The sequence below is a fragment of the Eubalaena glacialis genome, chromosome 3, assembly GCF_028564815.1.
Source record: "Eubalaena glacialis isolate mEubGla1 chromosome 3, mEubGla1.1.hap2.+ XY, whole genome shotgun sequence".
Classification (NCBI taxonomy): domain Eukaryota; kingdom Metazoa; phylum Chordata; class Mammalia; order Artiodactyla; family Balaenidae; genus Eubalaena; species Eubalaena glacialis.
In genome coordinates, this window is record NC_083718.1 from 136850562 (window position 1) to 136874708 (window position 24147).

The 24147-nt window shown below is 36.9% G+C and overlaps 1 protein-coding gene across 4 annotated transcripts; it reads left to right on the plus strand.

The window, feature by feature from the left end:
- Nucleotides 1–5130: 5130 nt before the first annotated feature.
- On the plus strand, nucleotides 5131–21757 carry SERBP1 (SERPINE1 mRNA binding protein 1). 4 transcript variants are annotated; one of them, XM_061184042.1, is made up of 8 exons: nucleotides 5131–5562; nucleotides 9363–9513; nucleotides 10012–10152; nucleotides 10265–10354; nucleotides 10949–11068; nucleotides 13558–13735; nucleotides 17105–17278; nucleotides 19512–21757. In XM_061184042.1, the coding sequence occupies exons 1-8, from the start codon at nucleotides 5250–5252 to the stop codon at nucleotides 19566–19568; spliced, it is 1224 nt and encodes a 407-aa protein (XP_061040025.1). In that variant the 5' UTR covers nucleotides 5131–5249; the 3' UTR covers nucleotides 19569–21757. The 4 variants fall into 4 exon arrangements, with proteins under 4 accessions (XP_061040025.1, XP_061040026.1, XP_061040027.1 ...); XM_061184043.1 differs by having other exon boundaries at nucleotides 10283–10354; XM_061184044.1 differs by having other exon boundaries at nucleotides 5132–5562; nucleotides 10994–11068.
- Nucleotides 21758–24147: the final 2390 nt, after the last annotated feature.

The window sequence follows — 24147 nt, forward strand, 5'->3', positions numbered from 1 at the left end:
CACTCTCTGAAAATGATGTCAGTGACATATTTATTTACTTGTTTATTCTTTGCTTCTTTCCACCAGCATGTAAACTCCACGAAGACCAGGGCCTTGCCTGTTTTGTTCACCACAGAATCCTTAGGACTCAGAGCAGTGCTTGACACACAGGTGGATGTTCAATAAATAGTTGTTGAATTAAATGTTTATTATCAAAATGAATAAATAGTATTAAGTGTGAAATATATTTTCTGTTTTGAAAGGGGTTTATACAGATGCATTTGGAACTTCACTGGATGTATTTAAACCTAAAAACTTGCTCTTTATTGTAATGTCCAAAATAAAATGCTTTTAAAATAGTAAGATGAAAAATAACGACCTTTTTTTCCCTTCTAAAATTTTTCTTTGGGTTTGACATATTCAAAATTAATTTAAATTAAAAGGAAGGGGAATACATCGAACAAAAAAATTAGTTTTAAATGGATTATAGGCCTAAATGTAAGAGCCAATACTATTTAAAAAATCTATAAAACTTTTAGAAGAAAACACAGGAGTAAATCTTTGTGATTTTGGGTTAGGCAAAGGCTTGTTAGATATGACAACAAAAGCACAAGTGACCAAAGAAAAATAGATAAATTGGACTTCATCACAAAAGACCACATCAAATTAAAAAGGTTTTATGCTGCAAAGGATACCACCAAGAAAGTGAAAAGTCAGCCCACAGAATTGGGACAAAATATGTAAGTCATATAACTGATAAGGCCCTTGATCTAGAATATATGAAGAATTCTTATAACTCAATAATTAAAAAATAAATATACTAGTTAGAAAATAGCAAAGATCTAAATAGACATTCTCCAAAGAAGATATACAAGTGGCCAATAAGCATGTTAAAGATGCTCAACATCATTAGCCATTAGGGAAATACAAATCAAAACTACAATGAGATACCACTTCACACCCACTAGGATGGCTATAATCAAAAGACAAACACACAGGATATGGAGAATTTGGAACCCTCATAATTGTTAGTGGGATTGTAAAATGGTGTACACTCTTTGGAAAACAGTCTGGCTCCTAAAAATGTTAAACAGAGTTACCATATGACCTAGCAATTCCATTCCTAGATATATATCCAAAAGAAATGAAAGCATATGTCCATACAAGTTCTGCAAACAAATATTCATAACAGCATTATTCATAATAGCCAAAAAGCAGAAGTAACCCAGATGTCTATCAACCGGTGAATGTATAAATAAAATGCAGTCTATCTATACAATGGAATACTATTTATTCACAAAAAGGAATGAAGTACTGATACATGCAACAACATGGATGAAGTTAGAAAATATTATGCTCAGTGAAAAGAAGCCAGTCACAAAAGACCACATGAATCCACTTCTATGAAATGTCCAGAATAAGCAAATCTATGAGACAGAAAGTAGATTAGTGGTTGCCCAGGGCTGGGGGTGGAGGGAATGGGGGAGTGACAGTTAATGAGTATGGGTTTCTTTTGGGGGTGATAAAAATGTTCTAAAATTAGATAATGGTAATAGCTGCACAACTCTGTGAATATCCTAAAAACTTTTGAATAGTACTCTTTAGATGGGTGAATTCTATGGTGTGTGAATTATGTTTCAATAAAGCTGTGCTGTTGTTTTTTTTTTAAGAGTACAATGTAGGGGAAAAAAGGAAGGGAAGCTTAAAATCAAGAGTATCAACCTTCAAAGAAAGTTTGAGGTGACAAAATAGAGAGTGTAATATTTCTATTTTTAGCTTTGATATCCTAACTTTAGCAAGAGCCTAGACTTGCAATATTATATTTAGCATTCCATACTCAGACATGGCGCATTTGCCCTTTTCTTCATAAGAGCCACCTTTATTGCTTTTGTTTTAAAAATGTATTATATAGAGTACACTGAAAATCAGATTCTCTTATTTACATTTATATGATACCTGTATCCAGTGTCCCCAAAGTGTTATAATAGAATAATAGTTTTCTTTTGCTACAGGTGGTAGCCATGCAAGACTTTGTTCTCTCTATCATGCCACTCACAGGTATAACAGGCTGTGAGATCAGACTGTCTGGACTCTTCTAGGCAATGTGAATTTGGGAGAGGCACTTAACCACAGTTTCCCCATGTGTAAAAGGGGAGTAGAGTAATATTATTTACTCCATAATGCTGTTCTGAGAATTAAAGGAAATGACTCATGCAAGGTATTCAGCACAGTGTCAAGTGCATAGCAAATGCTCAAACTGTAGTCCTTGTTAGTAATTATTATTATAATATAGCAACAGTTAGTAACAGAGGCTTGAGATTATTTAGAAATGGGTAAAAAACAAGTTGTAATGTGGTTGATAACTGAGTATTAGCATCCTAAAAACAAGTGAGGGCCGGAAGGAGGTATAATATTCCATTTCTCAGTTGCATTAACATTAGGCAACTATATTGGATATTTAATCAAGGTATTTGGATAGTTTTCAGCATTTACTGCTAGAAAACTCTAGAGAGCTTGCTATAGATAAGGCTGTGAAGTTGCACAAGTATTTTTCAGAGAACAATATGTGATTCAAGCATCGCTACAGAGAGCTGATATTTTAGGCTACATTTCTAATCAGTGATATCTTATACCTTGTCACCTTACAACTCCTGCCATTCATTTGAATAACAGTCTGCAAGAAGTCTCCTTTTCCTTCTCTCTTGAGGTTTATTTGGCCAATATTTGTTCTATTGAGAGTAGCAGGAACTTTTAAATATTTTTAAAGACTATTTTAACTTCTCAGAAGAAAGGAAACATTTGCAAAAATAATTACATATAAAATAAAATTGATTGTGAGATGTAAAAGAATTAGCATTTGGAGCTTTATTTGTATACTTTAAAAATGGGCTTTAAACCGTTCCTGGATTAACCAAAATTCCAGGAGAGACAAAAGGGAGAGAAGGAAGTTGAAAGTGCTTACAAATTTTTCCCATTTTCCCCAAACGTTTATTCATATTTTTACGTTATATTAATAGATAAAGCTCCTGAGGAGCATGACCGAAACTCAAAAATTCATAGCCATACAATTTCCCTAGGTGTAGCATATCTTTAAGTATTCTTGTTGTAAGAATGCTTGGTGGTCATAAAGATCTGTCTGAGGAAATCAGAGACCTGTACATAGGATGAAAAACAACTAAGGACAGGCCTGCCCCACCCCCCGGACTGTGGTAGGAGTGGGTAAGTTACTTAGTCCCTTTGTGCTTCATTTTCCTCACTTTAAAAAGGCAATAATAATACCCTTCTCATAGAGTTGACTTGAGGCTTAAATGAGATCACACATGTAAAGTGCACCAAGTACCTAATAAAATATCAAGTTTGAGCTCCTGACATTGCTGTGGCAGTGGTCAGAAAGGGGTAAGAGGAGGAGGTGTAGCATTTGTCTCAAAGATGCAGATATTAACAGCCCTTGGTAAAGAGAAAGAGTTTGTTAAAGCAGGGAGATCTTCCAAATGGCACTTGAGCTATTTTCAAAGGGGCATGAAGAGTACAGTCAAACACTCCTTGTCCTTTGTCTTGGTAGGACCCAGAGCTCGTGGAAGGAGGTGGGGTCCCTGTGTGAGATGGGAGTGTGTGTGGCACGGACTGAGGCGACAGAGAAATAGGTGACTTTGAGGAATGGGGGCTGGATTTAGAAATAAGAAAACCACTAGGCTTGCTGCCACATGCCTGTAACACGACTCTTTGATTTTCCCTGTTAAGGAACTGATTTAAATTCTGCTCAGAAATCGATAAGATTACATTTGGCCATGTGACATACCCTGCCTGACATGCAACAATATTTAAATCTCATTAAATACTGTAAATTAACTTACATTGACTGACTTCTATCAGAAGTCAGAGTCTGGATTAAAGAGTTGATGTCAAGAGTCTCAGAGTGGAGTCAGAAGACTGGGTTAACTCCTGGCACTAGCACTTACAAAGATGTGAACGTGGTAAGTCATTTCACCTCTGAAATGGTTTCATCTGTGAAATGGGACAACCACTTACCTAACAAGTTGTTGTCGACATTAAGGTTATTCATAGCACCTGGAACATAGAGATGCATTTTTCTATATCTTGTGTTAATGGAAAAAGGTTTTAAAATTATGATAACACATTTACACTTACAGCGTTACCAAATATGCCTGAATACGCATTGACACTCTATTAATGGACTTTAATATTCTCAACTAATATCAATGCTTTTAGTAATGACAGTTAATTTGCTGATATTATTTTCCTCCCCTCACTGCACCTCTCAGCACACCACACATTCAGATGCTCTAAAATGTTATTTCTTGAGCACTTTTTACTGACACCCAATCCTTGGCTTGCCGGACACTAAAGGACAATTGGATTGACTCTAGAAAGTGTTTCTACAAACAGTGCCTTTTCGAGGCTTGCCCAGCGTCTGGCTAGTGTTGCAGTGTCAGGAGTTTACTTCAATTAAAGCACTAGTGGCAACACGGCATTCCTCACACAAGAAAAGAGCGCAACACTCACATACGATAGTTCAACTTGTCTTTTGGGTTGATTCTGCTGCTCGAGTTCAGTCCCCGCGAGAGGAAGCGTATTCCGCCTCACATTAAACAGAAGAGCCTCAATTCATTATTGGAGCTGCAGGAGGGCGACTCCAGCAACTGATCAGCTAGGGACTTGACACAGAGCGGGTCCTGCGCTCGTGAGGCAAGTGCGGCACCTCAGCAACCCGCCAGCCCTGGAAGTTTGTGAGTCTCCACTCGTAGGACTGGTAGTCACCATGACCTCCTGGACAGGTGGGGAAAGTTAGCCCTGGGCCGGAGGCGGGACGTAAAACCGAAGGCTCAGAACTTTCCCGAGCAAAACACGCCGTCACGTTTTCGTTTTCAGCGCAGCTCGAGACCCGGAGAATTTAAGGGTGGCGAGAGCAGGTGGCAGGACTCCGCCCACCACCGCTCTTCTCCCTCAGCTTGCTGCTCCACTCCCTCGGTGAGGTCCCGCCTCTGAGGCGCGCGCGAAGAGTTGTCGCGCCGTGTGTTCTGGGAATTGTAGTCCTAACGCTGGGAGCCGCCTCGGGAGAGGCGACTGCGGCCTACACACCCCATGGTGCCGCGCGGCGCTGGCCGCTCCCGGATGTGTGCCTGGCGCCGGAAGAGAAGACGGCCCCCCTCTCTCGGCCCGGCCATCTTGTGGGAAGAGCTGAAGCAGGCGCTCTTGGCTCGGCGCGGCCCGCTGCAATCCGTGGAGGAACGCGCCGCCGAGCCACCATCATGCCTGGGCACTTACAGGAAGGCTTCGGCTGCGTGGTCACCAACCGATTCGACCAGTTATTTGACGACGAATCGGACCCCTTCGAGGTGTTGAAGGCAGCAGAGAACAAGAAAAAAGAAGCCGGCGGGGGCGGCGTTGGGGGCCCTGGGGCCAAGAGCGCAGCTCAGGCCGCAGCCCAGACAAACTCCAACGCGGCGGGCAAACAGCTGCGTAAAGAGTCCCAGAAAGAGCGCAAGAACCCGCTGCCCCCCAACGTCGGCGTGGTTGACAAGAAGGAGGAGACGCAGCCGCCCGTGGCGCTTAAGAAAGAAGGTAAAGCTGTGGTGGAAGGTGGGGGAGACCCGGGATGGAGGGAAGGAGCGAGGGGACTGGCGGCTACCACTGGCTTCTGGGGCTCCGATGGTCCGCGGGAGACTTGGCCGCCGATTTCCCCGCGTTTCCCCCGCCTGACAAAAGCCAGGTCCTGCGAAGGTGCTGGGAGCGTGGTAGCCCCAAGTTCAAACCGCCACCTGCAAGGATCCTGGAGCCACCCCTTCCCGCCTCAGGTTCTGAGCGGAGGAGCGTGGTCGGGATCCTGGGAGGCTGTTGTCTTCCCGCCGGATTCCTTGGCGGGCGAGCGCATGGGCCGAGGTTCGGGGAAGGGAGCTCCTTCTCGGAGCGTTTGTTGTTAACGGGATGGCGGGGCCTCCGCGGCTTCTTCCTGCTCAGAGCTCTCTCTCAGCCCGCCGCTCTGAGGTGCGGTTGTGTCTTTTAGGTTCCTGCCCTGCCGTCTTGTCCCAGGGTGGCGTGGGGTACCCCCGAGAAAAGCTGGGGGTCGGAGTTTCCACCTACGCCCCCCCACTACGTTCGAGCCTATCGGATGTTGTGGAGTAAGGTGCCCTTTTACGTGCCCCCTGTGCTTTATCGTTACCCCCTCGCCCGCACAACTATTGCAAACTTAATAACTTGCTGGAGTGCGTCAAGCTGTTGGGAGGGAGAGAAATTTGGCCACCTTGGATTGAGCAGAAGCGGGAATTCTGAATGAAGATTGGTGATGGCAGGAAATCCTGAAGCTTGTCCTCAGGTCACGATCTTTTTCCCCGGCCGGACCCCCCGCATGCAGTGTTTCATGTGGCGTGGCCTGGCCTGGGCCTCGTGGTGCAAAGAGTGTCGAGGCTGTCACAGCGTTAGCCGCCGCAGAGCCTTTTGGAGTGCAGCTTTTTCTCCCATGTGCGTGAAGCATGGTCAGGATTTCATTGGCGGGTAGTAGTTGCTTCCAGGTCACTGTAAACTTCGCAGGATTGTCTTGAACTTGGTTTTTGCACTCTCACTCGTTACTGGTTTGTCTTTTGTGATGGATGAAAAAGCAAAACAGTGGGGGATTAGAAAAAGTGTACACGATCCGTAGTAAGTAGGTGTAGGATTTAAGCTTTGAAGCTTAAAGGTTTCCTTTATGTGTTGAAAATTGAAATTTTGCCACGTGCTTCTGAAAGGCGTTCTCATTAGCTTTAGTCGAATTTGATAACATTCAACTATTTTAAATTAAAAAAATCAAAACAATTGTGTTAGGTTTTGGTTTAGAATTTTTAGAAAATACAGAGAGAGCTTTGTGAGGCTTGGGGTGAAGAACCTAGGTGGTAAATAAAACAGTTGCATTAAAATTACAGGTTGGGGAGGGAAGCACAAGTTGGAGTATTAGAAAGCATGTATATACATCGTTTAGGCTAAATATTCATTCAGCTAAGTTTTATAGCAATCTGTAGCACAATAATAAATCTAATTTCTATGTTAAGGAACACTGGCTTGTGTATTTATTTAAACTGTGCTCAAGTTTACCTCCTGCATCACACTAATCCAAAGAAAGTACATGAAAAAATGGAATCTGAAGTGTGTTCACCCATTTTGAATGTTCGAAACATAAAGCATGGTTTAAACCCCTCATATGTTTTGATCATAAAGCCCATTTTTGAAATAAGCTCTTACCGGGAACCTAGTATTTTAAATTACAAAGTTAAAAATTTATTTCATAAATTTATAACCAGGACCGAGTTCAACATTCAGTAGTCTTTCCTTGGGAAAACTTCCATTATTAGCTATCAACATTTTCCTTAGGTCAGCATTTCAGAGCACACTTAACCTTAAATTGCATAAAACACAAGCTTATAAAAATATTGAATGAAAAAAAATCGTTTTGAGGCCTTACTACTTAGTCAGTTCTGGGCATTGGGGAAGGATAGACCTGTAAACAAAGTCCCTGCCTCTTGTAGTGGGATGGATTGTTAACCTGATCATGTGTTCCTTGCCTTTGAATAGAGGTCCTGGCACAATCCTAGATGTGCCTTAGATGTGTGTTTGATGTGTATATTCTTTGAATTTTGTAGTTTGTCTTTTGCCCATTTGAGGAACTTGAGAATTGACACCACCTACTCATTTGTTTTTTTAATGTTAGAAGCCTGGAATCTAGTGAAAATCAAGAGACACTTGCATTTTTAAATGTCAGTCATTGGGTGGATTTATTTGTAAGTGTTTTAGATTCTGTAAGCCTGATACTGGATATTGGGGTGGGGAAGCAAGCCATTGTTCATTTGGGTGTGTGGCTTGGATATTATAAGGACTGGTTCCATAGCTCCACCCTAATACACTACCTCTGATGAAATTTATTTAAAATGCCTTGGTGTAAGATCTAAGATTTCTGGTCTGTCCTGAGAGTATGTGGAATGGACCTTAAAATTTCACTGAAGAGTTTGACATTTACCATTTGACTTTGGCTACAAGCAGCTGAACAATTGGGGGCATCCTGGTGGTGTTACACTTTCTTAGAAAGAACCAGAGTGAACCAACTTAATTTCTTGTGAAACCAATTCCTCAGGTGCTTTTTGACTTTGTCAGAAATTGTGGTTTGGGAATTAGAGCATACCTAAAATATTAGTCATGAATTTAACTATCAATCTACTTACTATCTTTAAGGCTACCAGTAACGCATATTGGTTGCCTTTTTGGCCTCTGACACTAACAGGAAAAAAGTAATGAATGAAGGGGGAAATCAGTAAATGCTTCAGCCATCACTTAGTGTCACAAGTTTCTATTTCTGTGTCTTGCTTAAAAGGGGTCCTTTTGTCTATGTGGTTTTTAAAGATTCTTTGGAAACGAAGATACTTGAAAAGGCAAACCAAAAAAATCTCCATAATAATAAAATAAGTGGACTATTTCCTGTTGGTTGCATAACAGTATGTTTTAAAAGTTAGGTGTGGTATGTATGTATATGTATACATATATATGTATGTAGACTGCAACAGGAGAGGAAGATGGTACCTTTTTCCTGTTAAATAGCTATTTTCAACTATAGAGAAAATTTTTTTTAATTTATTTTTTATTGAAGTATAGTTGATTTACAATGTTGTGTCAACTTCTGTACAGTGAAGTGATTCATCGATTATACATATATACATTCTTTTTTCTAATATATTCTTTTCCATTATGGTTTATCACAGGATAGTGAATATATCAGTAGTTCCACGTGTTCTACAGTAAGACCTTGTTATCCATCAGAGATGTAATGTTAAGTGCCGTTTGTTTTCCTTTCAGTTTTGTAATTTCATAGAATCATCAGTCTTTTTACTCTGTTGTTCTTTTTTTCCCCCTCCAGATTATATAAAATAAAATAATGTCTTCACTGGGGTTTTTTGAGGGTCCTTACCTGGTGATTGTGTTGGTTTGCTTGGTTATTATTTATGAATGGCTAATGGTGTTATCTTTGGTATCTTTAAAACCAAAATGTATCATTTGCTTAAAATTTCTTTAAATTTAGAATTTTAAATTAAGAGACTGGCATCTTGAAAAGTGAGAGAAATAATGGCTACCCAAATGACTTCCAGGTCAGTTATAGAGAATGCTTTAGGGGAAAAAATTATTTGGCAAACTGAATGGAAGTTTGAAACAAGTTTATTTAAATAGGAATTTTTCTGAAGTACTTTGTTACACTTTAGAGATGCCCAGCGTTAGCCTTTTTCAGTGGGAAGTGCTAGTTAGTGGACTTAAAGAGTAGATTTTTTTTTTCTTTTAACAGTCTAGGCCTAAATTTTTTGTGTTGCAAAAAATAATTTGCTTACATGGGTTTTTTAAAATCATTTTAGGAATAAGACGCGTTGGAAGAAGACCTGATCAACAACTTCAGGGTGAAGGGAAGATAATTGATAGGAGACCAGAAAGGCGACCACCTCGTGAAAGACGATTTGAAAAGCCACTTGAAGAAAAGGGTGAAGGAGGAGAATTTTCAGTTGATAGGCAAGATTGTTTCTTAATCTCTTCATGTTTTGTCAGTTTACAGAGTCACATCTTAACACAGATAAATTGAGCATAATTGCCAGGAAGCAGTGTGGCTAGTTAATTTTATCAGTTTTTCTAGCGAAACATCTAAGTGTGTGTGTTGTTATTCTTAGGACATTTTGGTAACAGTTTTCAGTATTCAAACTTAGATTTCTTGTAATGAAACACTTCAGTTATGAAGGTTACATGTGTTTATTTTAATTTTTATGTATATTGGTGAATAGCAGTTTTACTAGATTATAATGTGAAATGAGTAACAATGAAGAAGTATATGCATTAGTAGTAAAGTTTTAGAGAATGTCAAAGTAATTTTCTTACGTTGGGGAGTTTCCTAGTTTTGATTTCCTTTGGGATATGAGCCAGTAAATATGTTCCTGCATTTTTGAGCCTTTGAATTTCCCTTCTTCCTTTTACCAGAAACCTTAGAAGTATATAATATTTTTTTATTTGTTATAGACCGATTATTGACCGGCCTATCCGAGGCCGTGGTGGTCTTGGAAGAGGTCGAGGAGGTCGTGGACGAGGAATGGGCCGGGGAGATGGCTTTGATTCTCGTGGCAAACGTGAATTTGATAGGCATAGTGGAAGCGATAGATCGTAAGTCTTATATTGGTTTTTATTATACTTTTATATTTGAAGCTACTTCTTTAATAAAACAAAATTTGAATTTCTAGAACTAAAGAGTATTATGTTAACTCAGTTTTGTTAGTTCTTTTTCACATTACAGTGGCCTGAAGCATGAGGACAAGCGTGGAGGTAGCGGATCTCACAACTGGGGAACTGTCAAAGATGAATTAACGTTGGTATTCTGTTTTTTTTAAATAAATACTTCTAATAAAATTGATCTTATACCTTACTAGAGGTTTGCCCATTAAATTTTTACTTGTCCTTGGGACAAGGATGGATGCTCTTATCTCAGAGCTACTTCCTTATAAGATAATGAATGCTTTTTTGGATATGTTTGGGTTATAATGTATCAAATGACCAGTTTTTCTACGTTTCAAAAATATGTGGTATTAATTTTTCTTTTCATATGGATATATAGCTTTTATTGAAATCCTATTTTGAGGTTATTTGGGTATTATGTTATTGTATGTTTCTTATTTAATAGTTCTCATTCTAGTTATTGACCCCTTTGGTGATGACAAAAATTTGAAAAGCCGGTAAGGCTTTATTTTAGAACTAACTGCTGTCATACTACTTTTTGAGTAATGTACTTGAGCTATAACTTGGATCAGTATACATTTTTAAATTATTTTCTCTTAGTGGTCTACTGGGGAGTAAATTTAGTAGGAAAAGACATTGGGAATGTGAGAATTTTAAAATATTTCTGTGAAGACTTTCAGCTACATGTAAATGGACCTAGATGCCTTTTTTTTCTTTCTTTCCTTAGAGAGTCCCCCAAATACATTCAGAAACCAATATCTTATAATTGCAGTGACTTGGAGCAATCAAATGTGACTGAGGAAACACCTGAAGGTGAAGAACATCCAGTTGCGGACACTGAAAATAAGTAAGTGATTTGTGTGTACGGTAGCAGTAATGCTCGAGCGTTGAAATGTTTGGGGTTTAACAAGAAAACAACCTATAGGCTTAATGCTGTTATTTATTTGCTTTTTAACAGGAGAGACTTTATTGTACTCCATTCCCTCAAATAGTATTTAGAGGAGTGCTTTACAAATGTATATGTTAGTCTCTAAAGGTTTGACAAATAGAAATGGTTATTTCTATTTGAAGTTACCATTGTTATCTTAAAAAGATACGGAAGATATGTATTTTAGTAAATCCTGTTAACCCTAAGCACAAAAATAGCCGTTTTAACCTGAGAAATATTTGGAACTCATAGTTCAAAGTACTTTGGACTCTATGTAACTCTACAGATTTTATTCTAATACAGTTTAAAACGAGAAAACATGACCATTTTAAAATTAGTTCCTCCATCTCCTTGAAGTTTTTTTTTTCCATCAACATAGAATTTGGAACATAGCATTATTGGCTTGTTTTAAAATGTGTGAGGAGAGCAAGCACCAGAATGTGTTATCAGTTCACTAGAAGACGGTTTTGAAATTGTTTGTTCAAGGGTGTGGGAGAGTTTTAAAGACTCAAGTTATGCTAGTAGAAATAATTTAATGCCTTCCTCTGGTTTCCGTCAATACAAGCAGAAGTTATATGCCAGGCATTTCTTTCAGTATGTGGTTTAAAGTCTTGCATTACAGATTATTTAGGTCAGTCATTCTTAATCAGGGCATATTCAAATCATTTAGGGAGGCGATGCTTTTCTAAACTTTTCTTTTTCTCCAGAAAGAATTGTTCTTACAGTGAACCATTATTAATGATTGGAAAGTCATATTTTGTGGATTTGTTTGAATAAGGAATAATAATCAATTTACTGTTGGAGAGAGTAGATAAAAATACATGGTGTTAAGTGATGTGTTGAACTTGGTAATATAAATTCATTTATACAAAACTATGGAGTCTTAATTTTGTGTGGTAAACAATGAAATTGTGATAGGTGAGATAGATGAACCTTATGTAACATTAAGTACTTTACAAAGCTCAACATAAATGTTGTTCCCTTAATGAAGAGTTCATGTTTAACTCACTTTAAGAGTAATCTGACAAGATTATAACTGTTTACCAGAAGGAAAGGATGTTATTGATAGGGTATTGGAAGCAAATCCTTAGCTCAGTTCCCAGGACTAAAATTGGGGGTATTGGGTCTAAAGACCATGAAGATGACATTAGAGCAGCCTCTAGTCTTACTCCAGAATAGGGGAGAATCTGAACATAGTATTATGTCTTGCATGTGCAGGTGTAAATTTAAGAAACACAGCTTTGGCTGAATTTGATTAGCTTCCTTATGTATAGTTCTAGAGCTTCTGTTTTGTCTCATTTGATCCTTATAACAACCCTTGAAGGTAGTTGTCATGGTTTCATGATATGATAAAGGTATGCTGAGTTCTTTTCTTGGCTGTGTTACAGCTTACGCATAGCTAGGACCTTTTTTCAGTCTTTAGTTTTCTGATCTGTAAACTGACAGGGTTGGACTTTACAGTCTAGATTCCATCAATTCAGTGTAAGCTTGGTCTGGGAAGTTTTAAGATGGGATTTGTCAAACAGTAAAGAGTAGCACAGACAGGAGATATTTGAGCAAGGCTAACTGAATCACCTGCTGTCTTTGGAAAGAAGCAGTGCTCCCAAAATAGCAAACAACTTGTTTGGTGACAGTTGGAAATTGAGATTAAATAGTGGATTCCTAGACCTATGCTTTGTTTCTGTAAAAAGGGAAAGGGATAATATGTAATAGTTACAGCCTGAGAATTATATTTAGAAATAACTAATTTGGTGTTAAGCGTTGAAACCAGTATTTTGTAGAAAGTTCCATTACTAGTGAAACTGTAGTCTCCTTTTCATATACCGATTGGTTTGAAAGTTGGAGTATATAAAGTTAGGATTTTTAGAAATTAAAGATTTGCCTTAAGTGTTAAATAAAGGATAGGGGAACAGTTCTTTTATATTCTAGAATATGAAACTTGGTTGCTCATGGATGTCCTAGATGATTACCTTCATATATGTTATAAATTACGTATTGTGGAAAATTATGGAAATTAAAAAATGTGTTTTAGGAGAAGTTAGGTCAACGATTTTAATCACATAGTGTAAGTTTTAAAAACAGTAGTATGGTTTTAAAAAATGTGTTCTAGGTTTGATATAGCCAATTCAAGATTGTGTTACTGATAGATGATCATTTAAGAGTTTATGAAGATGAATTGTATGTTCCTTAGTTATCCACGCTTTCACTAATTCAACAAACATTGGATTCCTGGTCTCTGCCAAGTCACATGTTAGCCACTGGGTTACAAAGAAAACTGTGATTCTCCTGTCCTTGGGTAATCTAGAAGACTACCAACCAGCCAAGATTAACTTCCTTACTTATAATTGTAAGTTATATGATTTTATAAGCCCCCTTACCACGTGTAAAATTTAAACATTTTCACACAGGGAGAATGAAGTTGAAGAAGTAAAGGAAGAAGGCCCAAAAGAAATGACTTTGGATGAGTGGAAGGCTATTCAAAATAAGGACCGGGCAAAAGTAGAATTTAATATCCGAAAACCAAATGAAGGTGCTGATGGGCAGTGGAAGAAGGGATTTGTTCTTCATAAGTCAAAGAGTGAAGAGGTAAAATGAAGTTTTGTCGTGTTTGAAAATGTTCAGATGTCTTGAATTGCATTTACAATTTTTGTGTTAAAATTTCACGTGGGTAATCTGTTTATAAAAAAGAAAAGTTTTACATAGGATTATTTGAGGCAGATAAATTGCCCCAAGAGGAAAATAAACTGCATTATCATATAGTCTAAGAAATTATTCTTTCAAATTTGTGTAATATTTTTTAAAATCTTACCTAACTGGGAGTCATTAAGACTTGTATTAGGTTAGGCGGTTGGCATTTTTATATGGGAAACTGTCTGCGTATGCCATATATAATATCCAGGAATCTTTAGTAAATGGTATTATCCTTCTTTACGGAGGAGTGATGTCTTGTAAAGACCAGAGAATTAATTTATGAGTTTCCTTTCCTTAGGAAACAAGGAAACTAATGAAAATATTTGAGAAAAACATGTGTCACTTTTGGTTTGGTAGCTTCTATTTAAGCCTTGGGGCACATTCTTAGAGGAAAATCCCACTGCTGTATCCTTTTAGGGCTTGTGTAAGTACGAGATTTTAGTCACAAAGTTAAATTGAAATGTTATGAAGGCAACCTGTAATAAAAAGATTCAAAAAAATCCACATTTTAAATTTCTAAACAAGAAAATAGCTGTGAAACAAACTTGGAAATATTTTTAAATAAAATAGAGGTTTGGAGATGATTTTTTAAACATTGACTTCATGAAGGTAGTATAAATGAGGATATTATCTTAAGTGTCAGTTTCTGTAGGGAAGAAAAAACATCTTCATTAGAATGCTTTTGGTTATTTTTTTGTAGTTCTTGCAGACAAAGTTGTTTTGTGTATCTGTGTAAAACAGAATTCTTTATTTAAAGAACCATGAAAGTTCACTTTGGGGAGATTGTTCATTTGAACTAATTATTAAACTGTTTAGGTTAATGTGAAAGAGATTTACTTTTGCACCTTTGAGACAATTATTCATGACCTTTTTGGGAACTTTGGGAACGGAACTTTTCTCCAGAATAGGACACATAGATATAAAATGATTTGATACATTGTATCATTATTATCATTAATACCCTGAAGCCTCTTCATGCATTTTTTAGACATCAGGTTAGGTGTCCCAGCTTTAAGTATTATCTTATATTGAGCTTTTAAGAAATAACTATTACACAAGGTGATGTATATAATTAAAAATTTTAGAAAATTATAAAATGTGAAATTGGTGATGAATAACCTTGAAATCAGGACATTTTCATTATCAAGCCACTTTTATGTGTTTGGACCCTTATAGTTATGCTGCCTTTGTGATGTGTGTACATGAAATCCAGCCTTACTGGCATATGGCCTCATCATTTGAATACAGATTGACCCCAACTTAGAACTTTTTGGTTTTTTGATTTTAAAATGGTGTGAAAACAATACACATATAGTAGAAACCATACTTCAAATTTTGAATTTTGATCTCCCAGGCTGAATATGCAGTACTCACTACTCTTTTGTGATGCTGGGCAGCGGCAGCGAGCTGCAGTTCCCAGTCAGCCTCCTGATCATGAGGGTAAACAACTGATACACTTAAAACCATTCTGTTTTTCACTTTCAATACTGCATTTAATAAATTATGTGAGATATTTAACAGTTTATTATAAAATAGGCTTTGTGGTTTTGTGTTAGATGATTTTGCTCAACTGTAGGCGAATGTAAATGTCCTGAGCACATTTAAGGTAGGGTAGGCCAAGCTGTGATGTTTGGTAAGTTAGGTGTATTAAATGTATTTTGGACTTAAAGATATTCAGGCTTTATCAGGATGCAACACCATTGTAATTTGAGGAAGATCGGTATGATAGGTCTTCAAGTTTGTTGTATACAGTGCTTTAAGTACTCTTTCTCTTTTACTTATCTTCATCTTCACAGCAAATATGAAGTAGTTAGGGAAAGAAAGAAACTGAGAAATGGAGAACTGAATTATTGACAGCTGAGACCAGAGCTCTTATTTCCTCATTGTCATACAGTGCTCTAGAAAAAAAAAGTTTGGAAATTTATCCTACTAGTTAACTTGAAGGTTGGGGATGTAACCTGAACATCCAGACTTCCTCTTTATTATTATAGTAAAACCTTCAAGATGTTTTCAGTAGTATATCAACTTAAGTTTTTTTGCTTCTGTGCTCTGGAAATCTATAAATGCTTTTAATTGATAAATTGATATCATTGCTTTGCAGTAGCTAACGTTTAAAATCAGAGACTTAGTATATATCATTGACTTTAATTTGCTAGTGATTTTGTGGGTTTGCATTTGTGTTTTATGCTCCTTTATAATTAATATTTTAAAAAGAATCTTCTATTATCTTTAAATTTAACCTAAAGGAAGACATAAAGGGATGACATTTAATTTGGGTATTCGATGATTAAAGGAATGAAGATCTGTGTACAAATACAAAATTTATTTGTACTTTAAAAGGTAATTATTAACAGTTGTAATATTACAAGCTATTTAGAAAGAGTGAAATATCCCTTCAGAAAAGAGGATTATACATGTATTTAGAAAAATTAAAACATACTTCAAATTAGTATAAGAAGTTTCTAACTAGAAGATTAAAACCCATTCACCCCAAGCATATAAAAGAGATCAGACATAAAGCAGTGTAAAATTCTCTGGCCTTTTTTTGCAGTCTGTTACGTAGCTTAGGATCTGGGTTTCACAAATATGACTTCATTTTTAAGAAGGTTCCTGTGGTAAATTTAAGGCATGGTTTTATTTGTGCACAGCTTTTCAAGGTTCCTTTCTTACGTAATGTGTTTCACTTGAATTTGTAGTTCTCCAATTTATATGGAAGAACACATAGTTAAATATGAACAGAAAAGCATTTTGAGAAGTTTATATATAATTTCTTTCCCAAGTCATAGTTGGAAGAGTATAGAGCAAAAGTTCTCTTTAAAACTTATATATTCAGTAATATCTCTAATAGAAATATATACCATCTATCCAAGTCTTCCTCAGAGGTTCACATTGGAATGCTAATCTGCAGGGCATATTTTAAATGTACTTATTCATACTTCACTGCTAAAGATGATGGTTCAATAGGTTTGAGATGGGGCCCAGCCACTTGAATAGTTGTGATTATATCTCTAATCAAGACTTGCTAATATCATCTATAATTTAAAGTTAAGGGAATATGAAATAGAGAAATGTGAAAGGAGTTATTCCTCCTAGATTACTGTAGCTGATCCCAAAGCTTACTTATTACCTGTAGAGGTGTTACTATATTTTTTCACACAAAGTGCAGGTTGGATTTTTGGTCTTTTTAGGAGAAAACTCATTATTTAGAAGTGTGCAACATTACTTTCCTATTAATCACCCAGTGGCCTTCACTTAAATTTTTAGGCTCATGCTGAAGACTCGGTTATGGATCACCATTTCCGGAAGCCAGCAAATGATATAACATCTCAGCTGGAGATCAATTTTGGAGACCTTGGCCGCCCAGGACGTGGTGGCAGGGGAGGACGAGGTGGCCGTGGGCGTGGTGGACGTCCAAACCGTGGCATCAGGACTGACAAGGTAATTTTAAGGCTTCTTTTACCCTTTTAAGTAATTCGAGGACCTCTTTCCATAAATCACTGCCCTAGGTCCTTTTGGGGACATAAGTCGAAGAAGAAAAAGGTTGACATGCATGCCTTTAAGAAACTGCATTTTAGGTTATATATATTTTTTATATATATAAATTTATTTATTTATTTTTGGCTGTGTTGGGTCTTCGTTTCTGTGCGAGGGCTTTCTCTAGTTGCGGCGAGCAGGGGCCACTCTTCATCACGGTGCGCGGGCCTCTCACTATCGCGGCCTCTCTTGTTGCGGAGCACAGGCTCTAGACGCGCAGGCTCAGTAGTTGTGGCTCACGGGCCCAGCTGCTCCGCGGCATGTGGGATCTTCCCAGACCAGGGCTTGAACCCGTGTCCCCTGCATTGGCAGGCAGATTCTCAACCACTGCGCCACCAGGGAAGCCCTAGGTTATATATATATTTTTTTTAATAAATTTATTTATTTATTTATTTATTTATTTTTGGCTGTGTTGGGTCTTCGTTTCTGTGCAAGGGCTTTCTCTAGTTGCGGCGAGCGGGGCCACTCTTCATCGCGGTGCACGGGCCTCTCACTGTCGCGGCCTCTCGTTGCGGAGGACAGGCTTCAGACGCGCAGGCTCAGTAGTTGTGGCTCACGGGCCCAGCCGCTCCGCGGCACATGGGATCTTCCCAGACCAGGGCTCGAACCCGTGTCCCCCGCATTGGCAGGCAGACTCTCAACCACTGCACCACCAGGGAAGCCCCTAGGTTATATTTTTTGTTTAAAGCACTTACATGACTGAATAGTGCTGCCAGTAGTTAAGTTTACCACCCTTCATCGAGTACTTATCTGGTGCCAGTCATGGTACTGTGCTAAAAAAACAAAAACAAACAAAAACCCCACCATTTTACAGAAGATGAAATTCAGGTGAAGGGAACCAAGGTAATTCTTGGCCTTTGGTAAGGTCTGCCTGAAATGCCAGATACTTACTTTGCCTTGACAAATCTTCACTGCTTTTTAGGGCTCAGCTTAAAACCTTTGTGTCCTTTGTATAATTTTGTGGCATTGACTGATTGTTTTTTGTTCATGAGAGCTGTTCTGTAAGTTGGGATTCATTTGTGTCCTGTTTTCTGTAATCTCCATTGCCTTGCACTAAGTGTGACAAAAAACAAATTCTTCTGAAATATTTTGATAGAAGCCCTAGTAATTGGTAGATTTGAAATGATATGTCGGATGCCAAAGTCCATGGTTTTAATGACTAGATATTACTAAAGTATTAGAGATAACTTGGGTTAGTTTATTGTCTCTTATGGTCTACCTAGGAAACAACCATAATGTCCTCCTGAATTCTCAACACCTGATAGGCAAATTGGGGGACCCATCTGCTTGATTGAGTCTGCCAATGTTAGATTATAGTAGTAACTTAATATCCTAGATTTTGTGATCACCCATAACAATGTAGTGATATTTTGTTTTTATTTCTTTCTCTGTGACATGGGTTCTTTTTTAAAGGCATTGTGTATATGGATCTTTTCAATACTTTTTTGTTTTGTAAAAATTTGTATTTTGACTGTAAATAGTCAAGAATGTGCTGCTTAAATAACTGTAATTGGTTTCTTAGCCTGCTTTCACATTGATGCCATTCTTATTTAGCAAGTGGGGAAAATAAAAGGATACTGAACAACAGAGTAAGAATCCACATACATACCTTGTGTGAATCTACTTGTGTGATTTATTAGAGAAATAACCCGTGCTGTTACTAGGGAGTTTTCTGAGATCTTGATAGAAATTCAGGACAAGGCTCATTGCAAATATCTGTAGTCCTATTCTTTTTTTTTTTTTTTTTTTTAATTGGCATATAGTTGGTTTACAGTGTTGTGTTTCTGGTGTACAGCAAAGTGAATCAGTTATACATATACATATATCCACTCATTTTTAGATTCTTTTCCCATATAGGTCATTACAGAGTATTGAGTAGAGTTTCCTGTGCTATACAGTAGGTCCTTATTAGTTATCTATTTTATATATAGTAGTGTGTATATGTCAATCCCGATCTCTCCCCCACTGTAGTCCTATCCTGATCCATAATTTTGCCTTTCAAAAGTAAAAGCTTTGACATATTTTACTTATTGTAATAAAACTAAGGTTTTTTTAGAATTCTGTGTCTAAATGTAGACACTGGAAATATATTAATAAGATTTGAAAATCTTTAATTTTGCTTCTGTTTCTTTTTCAGTCAAGTGCTTCTGCTCCTGATGTGGATGACCCAGAGGCATTCCCAGCTCTGGCTTAACTGGATGCCATAAGACAACCCTGGTTCCTTGTGGACCCTCCTCTTTGAGGCTTGCATGCTTAAGGATCCCAAACGACTAAAAAATTTAAAAAAAAAAAAAAAAAAAAGACTGTCATTCATACCATTCACACCTAAAGACTGAATTTTATCTGTTTTGAAAATGAACTTCTCCTGCTACACAGAAGTAACAATATGGTAGTCAGTTTTGTATTTAGGAAATGTATTGGTAGCGGGGATGTTTTCATAATTTTCAGAGATTATGCATTCTTCATGAATACTTTTGTATTGCTGCTTGCAAATATGCATTTCCAAACTTGAAATATAGGTGTGAACAGTGTGTACCAGTTTAAAGCTTTCACTTCATTTGTGTTTTTTAATTAAGGATTTAGATGTTCCCCCTATTACAAACTGGTTTTAAATATTGGACATAATAGCAGTTTTAATACCTGCTTTGCATTTTCACACATGGTCAACTGGGACATGTAAACTTTGATTGTCAAATTTTATGCTGTGTGGAATACTAACTACTTTATGTATTTTAACTTAGTTTTAATATTTTCATTTCTGGGGATAAGGTCTTTTTTCACTTCTCATGATAGCTGTTATATATGCTAAATCTTTATATACAGAAATATCAGTACTTGAACAAATTCAAAGCACATTGATTTATTAACCCTTGCTCCTGCATGGTTCATTAGGTTCAATTTATAATTGATTCACAATTTCAATTACATTTACTTTTAAAATATGTCACTTTCCCATTTTAAAAACCAATCTAGACACCTTACTGGTGAAAGTTGTTTAAGCTACTTATTGTTGATAGACACATACTGTCAAGTGAAGTAGTTTTATGGGTGTTGGGTTTTTCCTCCTCCAATAGGGTGGTGGAACAAGTTAATTTGGCTAATGCGTAATATTTAAACTGCTCTGTAAAGTAAGTGGCTGCTCAGTATGATTTGTATGTGTGAAAGGTCCCAAATCAAAATTGTACATCCATAATCAACCCTTCAACCCTTGTTCTAAAGAAACCAAAGGGCACTGGTTAGTATGGTAAGGGTGGGGGGGTATGTTAATTTTTGGAATTTGGAAAGCAGACAGCTTTACTTTATAAGGTTGGAACAGCAGCACCATCCATGAAATACAAACCAAAAATTTTACTGTTTCTGAATTTCCTATATTGCTATTCATTTTGGTCTTAAGTTGATAGATTCCACAGAAGGTGATAAGTATCTTTTACCTCTTCCTCCGTTAGAAAATTAGGTTAATAATGGATTGATTTCTTGATCGAGAGCATCACCACTGACTAAAACATACATGGAGAGAATAATCAATAAACAGGCTTTCTAGGATCTTTTTTTTTTAAGTGTTCTGCAACATTTATTGATAAACAGAAAAGGGGTTTTATTTACAGTTTTGAAGATCTTTTTGTCACTATTATTAGTAATTTTCTATCTATGTATGGTAATGTCCAGTTTTTAAAATACTTTATGATTTAAGACTTTAAATCATAAAATGTCTGTTTAGCTGATTAGTTCTCCCCTATACTTCTAAATGAGAAATTGTACAGTACAAGAGTTGTTCATTGGGATTAGATTTATTAACCTAGTTACCTATTAGTTTGACATCTTAGGAAGGAGGTAATTGTTTTTTTTTTAATGATGGATAAACTTGTGCTGGTGTTTTGGATCTTATGATGCTGAGCATGTTCTGCACTGGTGCTAATGTTTAACATAATTTTATATTTACAAACATACCTGCTACCCAGAGGCAAGTATTAATTTAGTCCATATGGACTATTACCCCTCTTGAGATTGCAACATACACACTCCTAAACACGCTCATACATAAGTGTGTTTAGACTTTGAAGTATCTTAACTCATTTCTGGACATGAATGTGTTATAAACCTCCTGATTTCTAGCAACATATAAAAAAACACTGCTATTAAAAACCCATCACAAGTTCTACTCATTGTCAGCCATTGCTGGCATTCTGTCACTAGAGAATACACAGCAATATCTGGTATGTTGCAAGCTTTCAAGATAGCCTGGATTTTAAAAGTTGGTCCATTAGTTGTATCTGATGGATGTAAATTTGCCTCCTAGTTCACTTTGTGTCAAGAGCTAAAACTGTGAACCTAACTTTCTCTTATTGGTGGGTAATAACTGAAAATAAAGATTTTATTTTCATGCTCACTTCTTAAAAGTCATAAAAACAATCAAATAGGAGCCCATTTATCGTCATGTGTTTTCTGACCTATGTGTGCACCCCCAAGGGTAATGCTCATATTTCATTTTTCCTCCTTAAACTTAGGTTTTGTTTATGTGGGGTGTTTATTAAACTAGGCTGTCAACATTTGGGAGGGATACCTATTTTAATTATTATAATAAGAAAGTTCTTGTAAAATGAATTTCAAGGACTGACAAGGCAATTGGCATTTCTTTTTAGCAAACCATGTTTTTGAGTGTGAAGGTTAACGATACTGAATGTCAGGGGGTCGTTTGTTTTTTGGTGGCTGATAGAATGTTCTAATGAACTTTTATCTTGATGCTTTTAAATGGAAATAATGCCAGAGCTTATATTTTTTATTAACATGTTTCCAGTTTGCATTGATGATTGGGATAAGGTCTCTTTTTTTATAATGTTTTGAGACCTGTGCGGAGTTATGAAAGATTTTAAAATGTGTCGCTAGGCACTATATGTCTAAGTTTACTCAGTTTTATTTAAAAAGTGGAGGCAGGACATATCTCGAGTCGTAAATACATTTGGGGCTTGTTGGTGTGGGTGTGGAGGGAGAATATTAAGTATTCATTTTGATTGTGTTATTTTTCGAATTGCTATAGATGGTTGTCCTGAAATAGAAAAATTTTGTTATGCTGTTAGGGAGTTGCATAGAAAGTCTGAATACGGTATATTGGATTTTTAAAATATATCTTTAAGAGCACTAGCATTATATGGAAAGAACCAACAAATAGTAAAGGGCTAAAAAAAAACTTAGAAATGTGGAGCTACTAGAACCGGAATGATTTTGACTTTAAGGTAAGATCATATCAGGTATACTAATGGACATCTGTATCCCAACGTTGAAGTAATTGGTAAAGCAAATTCTCAGGCTCTCAGATGCCTGTAGTTCTGCTTTGTAAAGAAAGTAAATAAATGCTTAGAAAATAGATTCTAACGCAGACATTTGTAATTCTGCTGAGATTAACGTGTAAATAAGTGTTCAGGGAGTCGGAACACTTACAAGCCAGATCTCCAGGTTCACTGGTGAAAGCCCAGAACGTGATGACTAGAATGCTTTACAGTAGTAACAAGGCAGTAAAATCCCTAGTCAAATTTTCAGATCTAGTAATTAGTGAGATAATCTATAAACATTGTAAAACTTTCAGGTTTTATCATTGAACTGTATGTTAAGTGGCAGCTTTCAGAAATTTGGGCTCAATGATTTTTTACTCAGCCGGGGTTTACCTATGACATGTTCTCTCAGCTTCAGAATCTTACTTGATCGAAGTTAGACAGATATGGAGAAGTGATTGAAATAAGTCAAGCTGAGAGGAATTCATTAGATCAGTAATATAGGGAAAGGTAACCTAAAGGATAAGCTTAATTTCAGAAAGTGATGAGGATATAAATTATTGAAATCATTACTACATTGGAAATGAGTAATGAGTATCATTTAAATAAGTGCTATGTCTAAGCCAGGGGTCAACAGATTTCAGCATGTCGCCTGTTTTTGTATGGCTCCTGAGCTAAGAATGGCTTCTACATTTTAAAAGGATTAAAAATTATTCTACAAAGATGTGTGTAGCCCATAAAGCTTAAAACATCTGGTCCTTTACAGAAAATGTTTGCTGACCCCTGATCTAAGCCATCACTCTCAGGTCAACATATAAATTCTTTAAAAAAAAGTTTACTTCCAGGTACAGATTAAATCACCCTACCTCCTGGGAAGTTGTGAAATTAGAAGTATTTAAAAAAATTTTTTTTTACCCCTTACCTCTAATCAGAATAAGGGCAAGATACTTGATAGCTTCTTAGTAAAGAAAATCTTGGTATTTAAAAAATTGTTTAGCTTGCAAATTCTGAAAGCTGTTAAGGAAAGTATAAATTTGCTAAAATAGTATATTTAGTGCCTGATGATAGTTTTTCACATTTAGTGGCACTTAGTGCTAAGATCCTTCTGTTGTGCTAATTTTGACTTTTCCGTAAGATGAGACGAATATTTTGTATAGGTAAGAAAACCAATGTCTAACTCCATAGGTTGACTGGGGCGGGAATTAATGGCTTCTGAGGACTGCATTTCTCAGCTTAATCAGGAGGTTATCTGGGCAGAATCTAGCTTCTGTGCCATTACTTCTGTCTTCAATGACTGGGAGTCAGTTGTTTGCTTCTGTCTTACAAAATAACTGGAAGTCAGTTGTTCGCTTTGAAATGGAAGGAAAGAAAAGGTAAGAAATGGCCTATTCAAGTTAGAAAATAATTTACCAAATTATGTTTTTGTTGGAGATGTTAATTACATAGGTAGTGTTAAATCAGTAACATTTGTCCCTTTTGTTGCCCATTGGGGAGGGTATGACAGTT

Coding starts and splice junctions, on each gene's coding strand:
- SERBP1 (XM_061184042.1), top strand. CDS start 5,250: ATGCCTGGGCACTTACAGGAAGGCTTCGGCTGCGTGGTCACCAACCGA. Junction 13,736..17,104: donor ATAAGTCAAAGAGTGAAGAG/GTAAAATGAAGT, acceptor TTAAATTTTTAG/GCTCATGCTGAAGACTCGGT. Junction 17,279..19,511: donor GTGGCATCAGGACTGACAAG/GTAATTTTAAGG, acceptor TTTCTTTTTCAG/TCAAGTGCTTCTGCTCCTGA.